Here is an 18945-nt window from a genome sequence, read left to right as displayed (position 1 = left end):
GTCCTTTGCTGTTGTTCTGGGATTGATTTGCACTTTTCACAGCAAAGTACACTCATCTCTAGGAGACAGAATGTATCTCCTTCCGGAGCGGTATGACGGCTGAGTGGTCCCATGGTGTTAATACTTGCGTACTATTGTTTGTACAGATGAACGTGGTACCTTCAGGTGTTTGGAAATTGCTCCCAAGGATGAACCAGACTTATGGAGGTCTACATTTTTGGCTGATACATTCTTGGCTGATTTCTTTAGATTTTCCCATGATGTCAAGCAAAGAGGCACTGAGTTTGAAGGTAGGCCTTGAAATACATCCACAGGTACACCTCCAATTGACTCAAATGATGTCATTTAGCCTATCAAAAGCTTCTAAAGCCATGTTATAATTTTCTGGAATTTTCCAAGCTGTTTAAAGGCACAGTCAACTTAGTGTATGTAAACTTCTGACCCCCCTGGAATTGTGATTAAGTGAAATAATCTGTCTGTAAACAATTGTTGGAAAAATGACTTGTGTCATGCACAAAGTAGATGTCCTAACCGACTTGCCAAAACTATAGTTTGTTAACAAGAAATTTGAGTGAATGAAAAACGAGTTTTAATGATTTAATGATAAACTTCCGACTTCAACTGTACATACGTGTGTGGGTTCTAACATTGATTTCCATTTTAGTTCTCAGGGAAAATATCTCTCTTAAAAAATCTTCCTCAAAATATGCCACATTTTCGTTACCTAAAAACAAACTAGAAAACCCCTTCTCCCACTCCTTAAGTACCTGTGTTTTATCAGAGTTCAGCCCCCCTGCTCTTCCCTGATTTCCATTGTAATTTTCTAATTGGTTTTGATCCAAACTTGTTTATTTGGCTCAAACTGTTGAGGATGTCTTGTCTGTATCTCCTCAAGGTGTAATAACTGCTCTCTCTGATATCTGTTTGAATAGGTGTTGTGTTTTATCAAACACATGCTGTTTTTTCTTAAATTCCTTGATAAAATGTTCTCTTGTATTCCTATCTTAACGCTGTAAAAATAAGTACTCAGCCTTGTGCATTACTGACCATATTAATGAATACGTGAAGGAACATAATGATGCCCTCTGAGTGATGGCGCACTTGAGGTATAGGCTTTACCGGCATTTAAAGCGCACTGCTGGGTTTTCCGATTTACGAGTATCAAGTGTGATAGAACAGATACAATTACGAATATGATGAGATCGGCACATAGGACAGATTTACCTCTTCTTAGGCTTGCTTTCAATGAGAATGACAAATCGATATCTCACATTTCTATGCAAATTTGTTTGGGTTGTCCAAAAAGTTACATATTGCAGCTTTTAAACAGTCATTCCAGACTGAAAAGCTGTACTGAAATCACTTCATCTGCCTTGCAATCGGAAGCAGCAGAGTCATTTTAGGCTCTCCAATGAAATTGTTCCATGGTGGTGCCGTGGTAACGGCCTAACAGGACATGATAACCACTGTAGGTGGTAGGGTTAATTGGTCCTACTAGTCTTGCTTAGGATGTGTACTACAGAATCACCAATTTGTCAGTTTTTATGGGATACCTGGTTCGTCATATCCATGTCATATTCTGCTCTTGGGCCTATTTGTGGTGTTGTTTAGACCAGGCGTATTACACCACTATTTGATTTAAAGGCAACTAGAGATTTTCTAGTTTCATCATGTGAATAAAGGATAGGCCTAGATATGTTTTTAATTTAAAGAATGACAGCTGCTGCGCCGGGCCGTTTCTCCTCATGACACCAGTTCCAACCGTTTGTCTCGTTACATAACTCATGCCATGAAGACATGATGTAACCACCACTCTCTGTGCAGTGAGGAATTCCAGGACTCTGTGTTGTGTTCTCTCGTCTTACCCTGTCTCTCCTCCTCTCCCCCAGCTATGGCAGGACCCAGGCCAGTGGTGCTGAGTGGCCCGTCAGGGGCTGGGAAGAGCACACTGCTCAAGAACCTGCTCAAGGAGTACGAGGGCGTCTTTGGCTTCAGCGTCTCACGTAAGTGTGCTCTGCGCCAGTCCCCTGTTAACTGTGTAAAATGTCAGGGAGGTGTCAGTTACAGAAATAAAATATCTAATTGTGTGCTCTCATCCTTTAGATACAACGAGGAGCCCTCGTCCTGGTGAAGAGAATGGCAAAGGTAGGTAGGGTTTTTAAACTCCAAGATAGACACTTGTGCTCCAAATCCTCCTGTTGCATCAATTTAATTTGCTTCAACCATCTTTGGGCGACCTATGCTGTCCCGTGTCTTTATTATTATTTTCAATAACCAACTGTTTAACATGAAATTGTTGTTTCAGATTACCATTATGTTACAAGGGAGTATATGCAGGCCAGCATCGACAAAGGGGAGTTCATTGAGAGCGCAGTGTTTTCGGGGAACATGTACGGGACGAGCAAGGCCTCGGTGCAGGCCGTTAAAGACAAGAACCTGATCTGCATCCTGGACATCGACATGCAGGGCGTTAGGGCTGTCAAGACGACAGACCTCAACCCCATCTACATCTCGATCCAGCCTCCGTCAATGAACATACTGGTGAGAGCCAGGAGGCAATATAAAATGGTGTACCAGGGTCATTTTTGTCTTTAACTTGTGTATATTATTGGTTATATAAGTACAATATGGTTATAAAAGTGTAGTAACTCCTGATCTAAAGCTAACCCACCCATGATGATCTCCCTCTGGCATTTTAGGAGAAACGTTTAAGAGACAGAAATACTGAGTCAGAGGAGAGCCTCCAGAAACGTTTAGATGCTGCTCAGGTGGACATGGAGATAAGTGAGTGATTCTGGAGAGACTTTGGCCTAAAACAGAGTTGTATGTTTTTATAAATGAAATGTTGAGAAGTTCTTGAAGTATGTTGTCTAAAACGGTTTCCCCGATCTTTCAGGCAAGGAACCTGGCATATTTGACATTGTCATTGTCAATGATAATCTCGACGATGCCTATGGGAAGTTGAAAGACGCCCTTATTGAGGTGAGTTTGTAGCAACATAACAGAGCTGGGTATGATGGACTGGGCCATATGCACCATTTTTAACTTAATAGATATTTGTCAGTAAATCATTAATAGATTTGTCAGTGTTGAATTTCACCATCTCCAAAATGTCATCCTCAAACCTACTTTCTTTCTTCAGGAAATCAAAAAAGTCCAGAAAAACAACTTGTCTTAAGCGACGAGAAACCTGACAGCCATCCTGGCCACTCCTTACAAAATGGCAGCCCTCCTATTCCAATCCTGAACATTCCGTCAGATACCGGTGTTGGGAGGAACTCCAGACAACCTGCCTCGCCCTGAACCACAGATGGTAGCCTTCTGAGTGCGCAGGAATATCTTTTTACATATTTGGAAGATAGAAGTGAACTATTTTGCTGTATTTATTTATTTGGCTGGTGGTCAGTTTCAAAGTTGTTGTATTTTGATCCACAAAGAAAAATACTCCATTAATGGTTAACCTGGGACTTGCTTGTTTTATTTTACTATGAAGGAGTACTGCACACAGGAGTTTCTGCCGCTAAGTCATTCTTCTGTGCATCTACCAGTATTATAGCCCCTAAGCATTCTATTTGTATTCACTCTGACCATAATAACAAGACCCATTCCACCTAGTGCTCAGCAAGAGTAGATACTTGTATGGAATGTTCGCAAATGTCATGGCTTGCCCCAAAGTCTGGCCCTGTCAGTACAGCTTTAGAACATTGCTGTCCTGTTCCTGTCTAGCAGAACTGACCTGAAAATGTGGTTGTACGGAAATGCGTTGGTTGTCATTAGCCACGACACGGTTCCACAGCTATAGCCAGAAATATAGGGAAAGGGGATTGTTGACTAACAGTATTGTCAACATAGAGCAGCTAACAACCAATCACAATGCCAGGGGCTTGGGCACTAGCTAACTTTGGCCCTTGCGTAGTCATACAGGGAAGCACCATCCATTCATATACATTCATAGCCGATCTCAGGAACTTACTGTAGCCTAGCTGCTGTTTGCTAGGGATCCTAGTCAACTTGTGTGTTTGTGAAGCAATCTGTTTGAAGTTTCTCTGTAGGTTTTTACCATACTATTGAAATGATAGAATGACTTAATTTACCAATAGAACAACAGATTGCCAATTAGGATTTACCATCATGTTAATCACTAGAACAGCTATACAGGAAGCTGCACTTCCTGAGACCACGGCTTACCCCGAATAGATTTTTGTTCACTGTTGTACAGGCGTGAAACTTTTCTATTGTATATGTTTTGTGTTCATTATTTTACAAATCTCACCTGTAGTATAATATGCAGTGGGTTCTTTTGGACAAAAACAATTGAATGAGAATAAAAGGTCAATGGAATATTTAAATAAATGGAGCAAATAGTGTCAGTCCTTAAAGGAGAATAAAGAAAAGCTCAGAACTAAGCACACGGAGCATCGGCTTCACTTGAAACTGGCTACATTTGAATTCCACCAAAAAACGGTCTTAAAAAAAGGCTACATTGTCTCAGCAGCTTTTGATGTCTTTTAAGTTTGTAGTTTGACATGCCTTGTTTTACAAGGCAACTTCCATTCACAACCCAAATTGAGTGCATTAGTAACTTTTTATTTGACATAGGCTACTGTGGCCCATGACTAATGCGCCACTGCTTCTTGTCCTTTTGAATTTGATCTCCCTTTGAACATGAAATTCATTACTTTGCACAAATTACTTAATTAAACTTATTTGACTTTTTCCACTAACCAACCTTTCAATGATTTAAGGCTTGATTCAGTCTAAAGCTGAAGCGTTAGGTTCATTGATAGAATTTAAGGTCATTTACGATTGAGCCGACATGCAGCATTTACCGTGAATGCAGTCTCCACTAAAGCGGAAACATTGCCTTTAATTTTAAATCAAGCTATAAAGCTGAGCTTCCCCGATGCAGATTGAAGCCCTGCTTTGCATGTATAATTGTTTACATTGGCCAGATATTGACCATTCACCCAGCCTTCAAGTCCTTGTTTTACAAATATGTATGTCTAGTAACATTTCATGTATGTGTTTTACAACTGTAGTAAAGTCAAATAATGAAACTATATTGCCTGGATATCCTTTTATTTTATACATGTAGTGATCCAGTTTTCAATCAGTAACTGAAAACAGCCAATGATTTGCTGAACATTATGGCAGGTGGAACATTATGGCAGGTTGAAGGCCAAGCACCTGACCTGAAATATGTAATCAGTAGTTAGAGCTACCATTGTTGACTCCTAATTCTGGCTAGTATTTCTTAGCCCTACACTTCAAAACTCAGCAAAAAGAAACGTCCTCACTGTCAACTGCGTTTATTTTCAGCAAACTCAACATGTGTAAATATTTGTATGAACATAAGATTCAACAACTGAGACAAACTGAACAAGTTCCACTGACGTGATGAACAGAAATGGAATGTGTCCCTGAACAACGAGCAGTATGGCTGGTGGCATTGTCATGCTGGAGGGTCATGTCAGGATGAGCCTGCAGGAAGGGTACCACATGAGGGAGGAGGATGTCTTCCCTGTCTGTAATGCACAGCGTTGAGATTGCCTGCAATGACAACAAGCTCAGTCCAATGATGCTGTGACACACTGCCCCAGACCAAGACGGACCCTCCACCTCCAAATCGATCCCGCTCCAGAGTACAGGCCTCGGTGTAGCGCTCATTCCTTCGACGATAAACGCGAACCCAACCATCACCCCTGGTGAGACAAAACCACGACTCGTCAGTGAAGAGCACTTTTTGCCAGTCCTGTCTGGTCCAGCGACGGTGGGTTTGTGCCCATAGGTGACGTTGTTGACGGTAATGTCTGTTGAGGACCTGCCTTACAACAGGCCTACAATCCCTCAGTCCAGCCTCAGCCTATTGCGGACAGTCTGAGCACTGATGGAGGGATTGTGCATTCCTGGTGTAACTTGGGCAGTTGTTGCCATCCTGTACCTGTCCCACAGGTGTGATGTTCGGATGTACCAATCCTGTGCAGGTGTTGTTACACGTGGTCTACCACTGTGAGGATGATCAGCTATCCGTCCTGTCTCCCTGTAGCACTATCTTAGGAGTCTCACAGTACGGCCATTTTATTTATTGCCCTGGCCACATCTGCAGTCCTCATGCCTCCTTGCAGCATGCCTAAGGCACGTTCACGCAGATGGGCATCTTTCTTTCTTTTTCAGACGAAGTTTTAATTGCCTCCCGTCTGTAAGCTGTTAGTGTCTTAACGACCGTTCCACAGGTGCATGTTCATTAATTGTTTATGGTTCATTGAACAAGCATGGGAAACAGTGTTTTAACCCCTTTACAATGAAGATCTGTGAAGTTATTTGGATTTTTACAAATTATCTTTGAAAAAGGGACGTTTCTTTTTTTGCTGAGTTTATATCTTAAAGATTCAATCTAGCTGAAGATAGACTAGAGTGGGGGGTAGGCAACCCTGTTCCTGGAGTACTGCAGGATTTTGTTCCAACTAAGCACTATGCCTGAGCAACTGAGCCAATGGATCAGTTCAGTGATTGCCTAAATTCAACACACCTGGTTTTCCAGATCGGTTAAATCAAAAGACATGAAGTGCCTGCAGCCCTCCAGGACCAGGGTTGCCTACCCCTGGACTAAAGGAAGACAATGCACAAACATTTACATTCAGTGATTACCAACCAATTGTTTATATAAAACCCAGGATGCGCAAGTCCAGTCCTCGGGGGGCCTGATTGGTGTCACACTTTTGCCCCAACCCCAGCAAACAATCCTGGCTCCAATAATCACCTAATCATGATATTCAGTTTAGAATGCAAAAAGTTTAATCAGCTGTGTTTGCTAGGGATGGGGAAAAGTGTGCCCACCCCTCTGGCCCGGGAGGACTGGAGTTGTCCATCCCTGATATAAACCAACCCAAACGTTCACCAGGAGTGAATAAAACAGGCTGATCATGTTCTTCAGTTGCAATTAATTTATTTAGGTATATTCAACATTTATTTGCATTAACTAAACATGTGCAGGCAGTCAAACCCTATTTGTGCTTTATGTTGAATTTCTTACAGTAAATAAGTATTTCAGTGCTTCTACAAGACGTTTAAAATAACATAAAACATCACTCTTACTTTGGGAAACAGTAATTCACTATTTAAAACATGATATTGCAACAAAGTTCTTAAATCCAGTGTGATCAATGACTCACTCCTAACTATGCAACTGCTCTCACCTGAACCGAATAAAGGATTGAAATGACATTGTGTTAATCCGATAAACACTCAAATCAGCTTTCAAACAGCTAATACATATCATGCTGTCACTTTTCTAAACATATTTTAATTACATTTTACTCCAAAGTAATCACAAATACTTTAAAAATGGTCTAAAGTCAATCCACTGGTCATTGCTCTTAATAAACTGATAATGAAGAGTTGGCTTTCTATAAAACAAATGACCCAGGACAAGATTCATTATCCTATATAGCTCCATGTTTTGGATGTATTTAACCTGAAGTAAATTGAGACCCTTTTATATGAGACCTGTAAAGCACAATCGTAGACCTAGATCATTCCACACCACAAGTGATATACAGTTCATGTAAATGTATCAACTCTGCACAACATGTAATTGACCATTTAGAAATGTTTAAAACATTTGAGACTTTCTTCTGCATAGGAGGACAGACTACCCAATCCGAAGTACAATTCAATGAGCCATGTGTCTGGCTTTAATCTGCATTCTCAAGTGACTGCTATTGAGAGAACATTGTCAACGTGTCACACAATTCAGCAACTTCAGTAATCAATGCTCTTATACTTCTATCATCTTGTCAAAGTTATTCTTTTTGGGGTGGATTCCAGAATTACAACTTCTCTGTTACATTTCAAATCTGACTGCTCTTTACTGTACAATACCATCTTTGTTGCTGAAGTCATTGGTTTGGTCAGTTACTGTTCGAGACACAAACAGTTTCTCCTTCCACAGGAGTAAGCCTATGTACAAACTGATATGCTACAAGTCAATGTGGATATTCTTTGTTCATTAAACTTCAGCTGGAAATAACAGAGAGACATACACTGAGTGTACAAAACATTAGGAACACCATGACATAGACTGATCCCTTATTGATGTCAATCAGTGTAGATGAAGGGGAGGAGACAGGTTAAAGACGGATTTCTAAGCCTTGAGACAACTGAGACATGGATTGTGTATGTGCGCCATTCAGAGGGTGAATGGGCAAGACAGAAGATTTAAGTGCCTTTGAACGGGGTATGGCAGTAGGTGCCGGGCGCACGTTTGAGTGTCAAGAACTGCAACGCTGCTGGATTTCACGCTCAACAGTTTCAGGTGTGTATCAACAATGGTTCACCACCCAAAGGACATCCAACCAACTTGACAACTGTGCGAAGCATTGGAGTCAACTTAGGCCAACATCCCTGTGGAACTCTGTCAACACCTTGTAGAGTCCATGCCCCGACAAATTGAAGCTGTTCTGAGGGCAAAAGGGGGTGCAACTCAACATTAGGAAGGTGTTCCTAATGTTTTGTACACTTAGTGTATAGTGCTGTACACTGATGTTCTCCTACAGGACAAAAGTTTAACATCGAAGAATTTAAAATGATAAACATCTGTCGCCTGAGGGTAAAGCAGATGGAGTTTTGAACTTGAAAATAGTGTCAGTCCATGTTGCAACACTCATAATTATTGTATTTTTCAGTAAATCAAATTTGTGTCAAGAAAGGCAGCAATAAATTGAAGGCTGGATAGTATACAATGGCGTTCGGAAATCATTTAGCCTAAACATATCCGACCCCCTTTTGATGTTTTGTCCTTTAAAATCCACTTTCTGTCTGGCCAAACGACTGACTTCCTGTGTTTGCATTTTACTTTTAGCTGGGTTGCTTGAAAATGGAATGATTCGCCATTTGCAGTAAAATGCAATGTTAGAATATGCTTTTTAACACTTAACTACAAATGTTCCCATTTAAGACTAAAAGGGCTATTGTACGTATCACAGAATAACAACAATCTGCTTGGTTCTAATCCAGCTACTTATTTTCACACACTAAATTATTGGTTTTGATATGGGTTATTCTTGCTAATCTGAAGAGTGACTGGCTTGCCCACTGATGTGTAGACTTTGGTTTTGTAGCTCTGCTGCACTCCCTCCACTCTCTGCACCTCAGAGCAGTACAACGGCTTGACCTCTAGGTTGGCATGGCTGACCTGGATGGGAATCTCCCTCCTGGACTGACCTCCACTGGGGTGGTGGTTGTAGTTGTGGTGGGGGGCGGCTGGGGAGAACATGCTTCCTGAGAGGTGATCTCTAAAGCGGCTGAAGAACCCCGGCCTGGGCCTCTCCCTAGGCATCACCACATGCCTCCCTACGTTGAGCAGCACCGGCTGGCCCACAGCAGAGCCCCCAATCTCCCTCTGGAGCACTGAGATCTCGCAGGGCCTCTCGGGAGGTGATGAACGGGTGTTGGAGGAGCCGTAAGTCTCCCCCTCCCTGGGGACGTAGTCCTCCAGGTCCTCCAGGGTGAGAACGTGACCGCCCTGGGTCAGGATCTTAGGCTCCAGCTTCCTAGGTGTGTTGTCTTCGTCATCCGGTTCTGTGATGAAAGCCACTTGCTGCTCCTCTAGCCAGGCCTCATCCTCTTCGTGTTCATGGTCGTTAGGAATTAGAAGCGAGGAGACCTCGTAGGCCTCTCCACTGATTCCAGGGACGACATCGGATCCATCCACAACCACGTCCTCATCCTCCTCCTCCTCATCGTCGTCCAAGTACAGAGGCTGTGCCCCCTGCAGCTCGGAGTGGTTCTGCAGTTCTACCAGGTTGTTGTTGGAGTTGTTGTCATTAGGGTTTGCGGACCTCTGTGGCCGGGTGGAGGAGGAGGTGTGCGCCCGCTCCGACCCGGCTGGGGAGACACCTCTCCTGGAGGGCCTGGGCGACTTGTTGACCTTGTACTCAATGATTTCCTCTACCTCCACCCACTTGTTCTCCGCAGCACGGGGCACTGCGGCCCCCTCGGGCTCCGTGACGTACAGGGTGGGGATGGTGGTCTTCCTGTTGGCGGAAGCCTGCCTCCTCTGCCTGGCCGTGGGGGTGGTGGGGAGATCTGGGGTGGAGGTTTGGGAGCGGTTGAACCCAGATGGAGACAGGCCACGACGCTTCATACGGGTGTTCTTCACCACCGTGGTTATGGTCTCCTCTCTGGAGGGAAAAGGAAAGGGGGATACCTAGTCAGTTGTACAACTGAATGCATTCAACTGAAACGTGTCTTCCGCATTTAACCCAACCCCTTTGAATCAGAGGTGCGGAGTGCTGCCTTAATTGACATCCACGTCTTCGGCGCCCGGGGAACAATGGGTAAATTGCCTTGCTCAGGGTCAGAACGACAGGGACACAGCACAGAGGGTATGAGAGAGACAGCAGAGGTGTGTGAGGAATAGAACAGCTTGTTTGCATGCTGTTTTCACACTAGGCCTACATAGGCAAGGTGTTAATTAGCGTGTACATACACACAGAGAGAGCAAAATGGAGTCTTGTCTACTCATACAAACATGTCATGAGAGGCTTTGCCTGCGATGGTACATGAGTTAAGGAAAACGACTAGACACAAAAAAGATTAATGACAATTCTTTACGCATTCAATATGCCGGCTCCTTGGAAGTTATATTTGGGGTTGAGTCCCTCTCACACTCAGGGTTCAAATACTGCACGGCCATGCACGCAGAGGCCAAAGGGGGACACGCACAAGTATACATGCTTCTTCTAGCCTGCTTCATAAACTGGTCACACTTACATGATGATGGTTTTCTTTGGTATTTTAGTCTCCTGCTCGGTGACTACAAGGAAAGCAGGACGGGGCTTATGGAGTTAGCCAGATAAATAAATAGCTAGCTAATGTTTATGACAGAAGACTACCGTATCTAAATTGTTGATGAACTGATGTTACATCTTTTTCTTTGAATTATTGTGGCATAAAGCATACATTCTCTACAGTTGAAGTACCCGGTAAAATAGGAAAATGATTAAACCAACGCACCACGGTATATGTATGAAAGGGAGTATTCCTACCTTCGATGGTGATCGCCTGCTCTCCTCTCCTAGTCACAGCAGAAGGAAGGCACAGATCAGCTGCACACCTAGCACTGCCCAGTCGATTGGACAACTGGGATGGGCAGGGAGGAGAATGCATTAGGGTTACTTAACCAATGGCTTCATCTTATCAATGGTAATTTCTCGTGAAAAACAATCCTCTTTAGAAAGAGCAAAGCGTTGGATGCAAAACATCCACAGCATGTAAACACTGTTACATGTTACTTCTACTATTTATCTCTGTGGTTTTCATTTATATTGATCATTCCCAAGTGATACACTTATGTCGGCAGCAATTCCGGTCAGGTGGCTTGCAAGTCTAGTGTTTTACAACTGTATGGAATGGTTTCCTGGACCCGGATTAAGCCTAGTCCTGAATTATGAATGTCTATTGAAAGTACATTTCAGTCCAGTACTAGGCTTTATCTGCCTGGGAAACAGGCCCTATATTCTTTAACTGAGGTGTGGTGAATTATAGGCCTACCTCACATTCGTAATGTCCCAGATCTCTCTCCGTAGGGCCTTTAATGACTAGCACCAGTACTCCACTACGGGACTCACTGTAGGTCTGATACTTCTCCTGGTCAGTCAGCAGCCTGCCCTCCTTGAACCACCTGGCCAGAAAACACACAAAACGGTTTATTGCGAGCTCTCAAAAAGGTTTATTTCAATACTTATTCATTATCTTATGTATACTTATTAACCATTAAAAATGGGTAACATAATGACGGCAGCAATTAGAAAGAAATGCCACAGTCCGATGTAATTAAAAAGTTGTCAGTTTGAAGAGCCTATCAGAGGGGTGTGGTGGGGTGTACTGTACCTGATCTTGGGGCTGGGGGCGCTCTGGATGGTGCAGGAGAACTGAGCATCCTCACCAACGGTAAAGACAGCATTCCTCACCTTGTTCACGAAACGAGGAGGCACTGCAACACACACACACACACTCTTAAAAATAGTGTTCTTCTCTCATAAGAATAACAATTATCATCCTGGACAAGCAAAGTATCCCCCACTATAAGCTGCTGGGAAGAGCTATAGGACGGGCTCATTGTAATGGCTGGAATAGAATAAATGTAAAGGTATCAAACACATCAAACATATGGAAACCATTTATTCCATTCCAGCCGTTACAATGAGCCCGTCCTCCTATAGCTCTTCCCACCAGCCTCCTCTGATGAATATCCATGATTCTCATGAGTAGTCTGCTATATTCACTTTCGCAAGTTCAAGCCCAATGTTAGTGTCATATCCCCTCTGTAATGGAGACTGACCTTGGACAGTGATCTTCCCCAGGGTGCTGGCGTTGCCTGCGGTGCTAGTGGCGAAGCACATGTACTGTCCAGAGTCATCAGCTGTCATGTTGTCCAGGATCAGGGTGCAGGAACCGTCAGGGTCCTCGATGATGATGTGGTGAGGGTCGGCCTCCACCGCATGCCCGTCTGTCATCAGAGAAGGAAACAGTGTTAACACATGAGATGTTTCTACATTAATGCAATGTGACCACAGTATGTAGAGAAAAACAAACGTGCCATGTATGTTACTGTATGTAGTTCATTGATATTCTAAAACGCCACACACACACACACACACACACACACACACACACACACACACACACACACACACACACACACACACACACACACACACACACACACACACACACACACACACACACACACACACACACACACACACACACACACACACACACACAAACACACTGATCCCGCTGGTGCGTCTCTTACCCTTGTACCAGGTGACCACAGGTTTGGGTACTCCAATAACCTTGCAGGCCAGTTTCACTGTCTGTCCCAGCTCCACTGTGCAGTCAGCCAGAAGCTCATCGAAGTCAGGCATACCTGGACAGATAAGGGATGAATTTACACAATCTATCCTGAGTGGAGGGATGACACATTTTATTCAATTACCTGTCAAATAATGGTATGCAATTTTATAGTTTGTAAAATATACTTGTTTGATGGTAAAGGTTAGATCACAATGTGCTATGTCGTCAAACTATGCCTCTCTGTTTGTCTACTGTGTGCATCAGGTGGATCTGACTGAATGTGTGTTTGTGCATGTGCTGTGTGTGTCGGGTGGATCTCAAATCAAATGTTATTCGTAACATGCTTCGTAGACTAACAGTGAAATGCTTACTTACGGGTCCTTTTCCAAGTTAAAGATAGTTAGTTAAAGATAAGATAAAAAATGCAACAAAAAATACAAATAGTGACAGTGAATAACAAATACAAATAACGAGTAAAAAATAACATGGCTACATACATTGATCTGAGTGAATGTGTGTGTCAGACTCACTCCAGCCGGGCATGGTGTAACGCTGCTGCAGGTCCCTGAGGTCTCGCAGCCAGGAGTTCTTGATGATGACGGTGCGAGCCTGAAGCGTGTACTTCCTGACAGAGTCCTCGCGCTCGTGCCAGATCTCAAAGGCCCGGTCGTCACCCTCCACTGTCTCATTCACGTCTATGTTGTTCAGCTAGGGAGGAAGACAGACCGATAAACAGTAGTCATCCTCGAGACAAATTATTGAGTTTATTTATTCTGTTCGTAAATCCTTTCTATGTCATAGGAAGAGTGACAATGACGATATATTCTCTCCACCAGCAAGAATCTTTTACTATGTCAACCCTGAATACCTGATTGGAATTTGATGGTATTTCTTTAGTGCCTTGCTTCAGTGGATGGCCATGCTGAGAGATCTGATGTATAACAGAAAGAGCAATAAACACAATCTTACCTTCATCATGTTCTTAAAGACGTAGCCCTGGGTGTCTGTGTTGGAATCTCTCTTGGATTTGCAGATGATGACATAGTTTTTGAAGAGGAACGCGTGTCGACGGTGGCCTCTGGAGGAGGACCTTACCCCAGGTGCACCCTCCCACATCATGAAGGGTCCCTGTCACAAAACAAATCACAACTCACCACATATCGACTCCAGACAAATTAGACTATTTAGGCTCCAACTGATACAGTAGCTCTAACATGTAAGTCCTTAGTCAAAGACTCCAATTCCCAAAGTGGGCATCATTCAGTCTATGGTTTTACTGGAGCTGTCCTTTTGGTCAGGTTCCTCTTGTAAAATAGGTATTCTGACCTCAATAGGACACTCTGACATTATATCCAGATGAGTTACCTGTCTGATGGGCTCCCCCAATACATCCAGAGTGGCAGGGTAGTTCTCTATCATGGAGACGTGGTGTGTGTTCTCTGAACGCTGAGGCAGTGATGAAACCATGGCATAGGCCTCCTCCAGCAGGCAGCAGTTCTGACCGTTCCTGGCCTTGTTCCTGATCAGCTCCTACAGTCACAGACATTTAAGATGAATAATAACAGTAATATTCCAACAAGATTTGAATGAGTACATTTTCATATTATAAAAACATGGTAATCTCTGGTGCATTCATCCATACTGTGTGAAATTGTGCACGTTGTGGTAAGAACAAAGAATAGATTCGATTCGATTAGAATAGATTCACTCATTCGGGAACGGGCAATAGTGAAATGTGATACATAAAATATAACTAACTGTGTAAAATAATAATTGACATTGAAACTATAGGGTTGTACAATAACATTATGTGTAACCCTCAGGGACCTTGGACATAAAGGGGATGTACAGTAGGGGAAAAAAGTATTTGATCCCCTGCTGATTTTGTACGTTTGCCCACTGACAAAGAAAGGATCAGTCTATAATTTTAATGGTAGGTTTATTTGAACAGTGAGAGACAGAATAACAACAAAAATATCAAGAAAAACGCATGTCAGAAATGTTATAAATCAACAGGGGATCAAATACTTTTTCCCCCCACTGTATAACATTGAGTATAGGAGGGACAGCTATGTAATGTGGAAGGGAGGGGTAAGATTCCTTAAAACTTCTTCGGGATTGGTGTCCCTTCCACAGGACGGTTGAGCTAACGTAGGCTAATGCAATTAGCATGAGGTTGTAAGTAACAGGAACATTTCCCAGGACATAGACATTTCTGATATTGGCAGAACGTTTAAATTCTTGTTAATCTAACGGCACTGTCCACTTTACAGTAGCCATTACAATGAAAGAATACCATGCTATTGTTTGAGGAGAGTGCACAGTTTTGAACATGAAAAGTTATTAATAAAGAAATTAGGCACATTTGGGCAGTCTTGATACAACATTTTGAACAGAAATGCAATGGTTCATTGGATCATTCTAAAACTTTGCACATACATTGATGAAATCTAGTAGCCAAAATCTAAATTGCACTTGGGCTGGAATAATACATTATGACCTTTCACTTGCATTTCAAAGATGAAAAAAATACAAAAGAACGGTTGGTTTTTCCTTTGTATTATCTTTTACCAGATCTATTGTGCTATATTCTACTACATTCCTTTCACATTTCCATAAACTTCCAAATGATTCTTTCAAATGGTATCAATAATATGCATATCCTTGCTTCAGGGCCTGAACTACAGGCAGTTAGATTTGGGTATATCATTTTAGGTGACATTTAAAAAAAAAGGGGCTAATCCTTAAGCTGTTATTCTTGTTTAATTTTTTTCATGAATGTGTATGTTTGATGTTATGTCTGGCCTATGCCAGGTCTCTTACCATATCACAATGCATCTTCTTGTACGTAAAGTAAATATCTGTGAAAATCAGACAATAAAGAAATATCTAATCCCCTATTTACAGCATTAAATGGTGATCACTCACCTTGAGTGAGGCCTTGTACTTCTGTATTCTGTCCAGAGGTTTCTGTAGGTAGGCATTAATGCTCAATACAGGCCCTTCAGCAGGGTCGGCACTGGCCTGCTGTTTGTCTGTATACTTCTGTGTCAAAGACATAGACAGCAAGGTTTAGAAATGTGGCCATTACTAGCCTTACATCAGCAATCCATTATATTAACAAAGATGACAACACAAACACATTTATGACCATTTGTGTTAACAGTACTTGAGAAGGGTTCACTTGCCTTGAAGAAGTGGTGTACGGTCTTGTCACTGATAGCGGCCTCTGCCTTTTGCTGGCCTACAAGGTACTGGAGGTATTTCTCAAAGCCCTCCCCGCTCCTCAGGAACCGCATGGCCACGTCGTCATCAGTGTCGCACTCGCGCAACTTAGGGAACATGAACCTTCACAACACACATTATGGGGTCAATTAATTTAGCAGCATAAGGGTAGTATATAATGGTAAAATATCAATACAATATAACCAGCTAGGTGATTTCTATACAGGCATTATAAAGGGTTTATGAAGGCTTCATTAATCCATAAAAAGTTGCTGTTTAAAAACAGGCCAGCTGTACTTACTCGCTATGGAAGGCCTTGATCTCGTTGATGTTCCTGAATATGGCCTCCTTCTGGCTGGTGACGTCAGATGGGGCGTCAGGGCTCTCCACATGCTTGACGTGGTGGGAGGTGAAGAAGTCCATCTCTTTGACAAACTCTGCCTCGCTGTTGATCATGTCCTGGATCAGTTGGCTGGGGAAGACAGAGCATTATGGATATATTATGGTTTGCCCTTGAGTGTGGTGGTGTTTCTTGCTTGTGCACAACACAGGACCGAATCCTCATGATCTGTGAACGTAACAAACATTTATTTGACATGAATTATCTCATGGAGTTAATTTACTGAGTGTCTTAGTTATGAAAAGTCGAGTCTCAGGTTAAGTCTTGGTACTAATAGAAGATTGTGTGAGAAGGTCTGGACTCACAGTAGTCTTCTTTTGTACTCTCCTTCTGAGACCTCTTCTCCACCTGTCTCTGGGACATCACCAGCATCAGCAGACAGCTAGCCCACAATAGTTGAAATAACATTAAGAACATAATAACATTTATCAAAAATAAGTGGCGAGAGAGTAGATTAGAATTAACAGGAAACGGGGAGAGGTAGATGTACAATATTGGTACTAAATCAATTACTTAGATCTTGAAACAAACCTTGAGTTTCTTGTCCAGGTAGGCAGGTGAGACCCAGCCCTGGCGGGATGGGGTTGTTTTGGTTGGTTTGGTCCGGACCAGCCATTTGAGTGGATGTGCCGAGTCCAGAACCTCAACATACTGGCCCTCCTTCAGGGAAATGGTCTCTTTGTTGGGGATGGTGGGGTTGTAGTCAGCCGTAGCCACATAGATGTCAAACATCTGTAGAAGGAGGAGGACATCAGACACAAAGTCTATAACTAGCATGCTTATAAGTGCTCACATTGGCAGAGTGACTTGTATTTCTAAGAGATTTGCCCAGAACTGGGTTCGCTGGAGATGCAGGCCAGTTGAGGCTCTTTTCTGCACTTGGAGCTAAAAGGAATAAGTCAAGTAAGTATTCTATAGCCAAATTCAATCAGAAATATCAGAAAGAGAAAAAACTTGAAGGAAAATAGACCCATTCCAGTGTCATTAGAGAAAACTCAGTATGAGTGAACTGGAATGACGGATTCTCCTTCTATGGTTCCATACCTCTCCCCTGGCATCAGGGTCGTCAGACTCAGAGGAGGAGTCTGCGAGAATGGAGCTGGGGTGGGAGCGGCCGTGATGGGGCGAGGCGGAGGGTGTTTTGGTCTCATCGTCGCTATCGCCTCCCGGGACACGTAGTGAGGCTGGGGCAGTGAGGGGGAGGAGGGGGGTTCAGAGGGAGACAGCCAGGAGAACATACAATACACACACACACACACACCCTCTCCACATAACACAGTATAGACATAGGCCTATATACTGTACACACATTCACAGAAAGGGGGAATTGGGCACTGAAATACCCACAGACCACCTGGAATGTGTAGCTTTGGCTTCTTGACCGAGAAAATAAGGTGGATATTTTATATATTTTACTATCAATGTCAAAACTCTATCTTTTTGAATCAGTACAATGAATTATTAAGATTTCCCAAAAGGTTAGCTAAGCTACACATTAGTACAATCAACAGTTTTGCTGCTACTGCACAAGTGATTTGATTTAATAGTTTTCACTATTACAAACTAGTTAGTTTTCCAGATGTTTTCCAGATGCATGCATAAGTACTGTCCATACATATCTGAGTGTCGGCATGTACTCCAGCTTCAGTATATGCTATGCTGAGTATCAATTCAAAGCCATTTGAATCATATGCTCAGGTAATCACAGTTACCTGCTTAGCCAATACAAAACGTATTCTACTCATGCATCAAATAAATATCATTGAGCGCAAAAACATAAAGGGAGAGATATTTGATCACGCATATATACACATTCATCATATATACTGAGAATGATGGAACTGTCTTGATGACAGCTTCGTCCACCACTTTACAATGGAATCCTGGCCGTTTTGTCTCAAAATGTGTTCACGTGTAACTGTCTTCAACTGTGAAATACTGTATCTTAATGCCATCTTAGACAAAGAATAATACCAGTACATTATTTCCACAAGTCATCACCTCAGGCGATAGCCAAGATATCCTCACTGTCGTGCAGCATGAACAGAGGGATGTCATTTTCTGACCCCTTATTGTTTCATGCCAAGTACTCCTCTTTTAAATGAAATAAATCCAAGTAAGACAGGTGAAGACAGATGCAGAGAAGGGAACAGAGCATAAGCTTCAACGTCAAGAAGCAGATCAAAAGCGACACTGACTAACTTGTGGAAAGAATGTATGGCTTTCAGTGAGAGTAACTGAGATCTTGATGTACTGTAAGATACATACTGGAGGCTTTGGGCCATGATTTCATCCACTGGAGCACTTCAAGGTTCTGTGCGCTGTCTGAATAACAGATTAACGATTGGATGAGAGCACGTGAGTGAATGAATGCATGGGTGGAGAGGGGAAGGATGATGAAATGAAGGCAGGACAGTCGTAAGGGAGGAAAGGGTGTAGGAATCCACACGTTGCTCAAA

The 18945-nt window shown here is 42.7% G+C and overlaps 2 protein-coding genes across 9 annotated transcripts in view; one reads left to right on the top strand and one right to left on the bottom strand.

Moving 5' to 3' along the window:
* The window catches only part of kgua (Guanylate kinase), a 36618-nt gene extending 31558 nt beyond the window's left edge, over positions 1-5060 (top strand). For all 4 annotated transcript variants that reach the window (XM_014190929.3, XM_014190928.3, XM_014190925.3 and 1 more), the window contains 6 exons: positions 1890-2003; positions 2104-2145; positions 2306-2541; positions 2700-2784; positions 2897-2982; positions 3143-5060. In XM_014190929.3, the coding sequence (XP_014046404.1) occupies positions 1892-2003; positions 2104-2145; positions 2306-2541; positions 2700-2784; positions 2897-2982; positions 3143-3178 (597 nt within the window). In that variant the 5' untranslated portion in view covers positions 1890-1891 and the 3' untranslated portion in view covers positions 3179-5060. The remainder of the gene's footprint in view (positions 1-1889; positions 2004-2103; positions 2146-2305; positions 2542-2699; positions 2785-2896; positions 2983-3142) is intronic.
* Positions 5061-6926: 1866 nt separating this feature from the next.
* The window catches only part of obscnb (obscurin, cytoskeletal calmodulin and titin-interacting RhoGEF b), a 109143-nt gene continuing 97124 nt past the window's right edge, over positions 6927-18945 (bottom strand). For 4 of the 5 annotated variants that reach the window (XM_082973449.1, XM_082973453.1, XM_082973452.1 and 1 more), the window contains 17 exons: positions 18755-18811; positions 17531-17670; positions 17018-17218; positions 16792-16868; positions 16388-16558; positions 16050-16209; positions 15790-15906; positions 14227-14391; positions 13831-13989; positions 13392-13569; positions 12821-12934; positions 12344-12511; positions 11893-11995; positions 11554-11683; positions 11049-11142; positions 10774-10816; positions 6927-10181 (listed from right to left, as the gene is read on the bottom strand). In XM_082973449.1, coding sequence (XP_082829575.1) covers positions 9038-10181; positions 10774-10816; positions 11049-11142; positions 11554-11683; positions 11893-11995; positions 12344-12511; positions 12821-12934; positions 13392-13569; positions 13831-13989; positions 14227-14391; positions 15790-15906; positions 16050-16209; positions 16388-16558; positions 16792-16868; positions 17018-17218; positions 17531-17670; positions 18755-18811 — 3221 coding nt within the window. In that variant the 3' untranslated portion in view covers positions 6927-9037. The remainder of the gene's footprint in view (positions 10182-10773; positions 10817-11048; positions 11143-11553; positions 11684-11892; positions 11996-12343; positions 12512-12820; positions 12935-13391; positions 13570-13830; positions 13990-14226; positions 14392-15789; positions 15907-16049; positions 16210-16387; positions 16559-16791; positions 16869-17017; positions 17219-17530; positions 17671-18754; positions 18812-18945) is intronic. The other variant, XM_082973450.1, reaches the window with a different exon arrangement.

Source organism: Salmo salar, chromosome 03 (assembly GCF_965601325.2).
Source record: "Salmo salar chromosome 03, fSalSal1, whole genome shotgun sequence".
Classification (NCBI taxonomy): Eukaryota; Metazoa; Chordata; class Actinopteri; order Salmoniformes; family Salmonidae; genus Salmo; species Salmo salar.
Note: the sequence above shows the minus strand (reverse complement) of the source record. Positions and strands in the feature narration are given on the sequence as shown.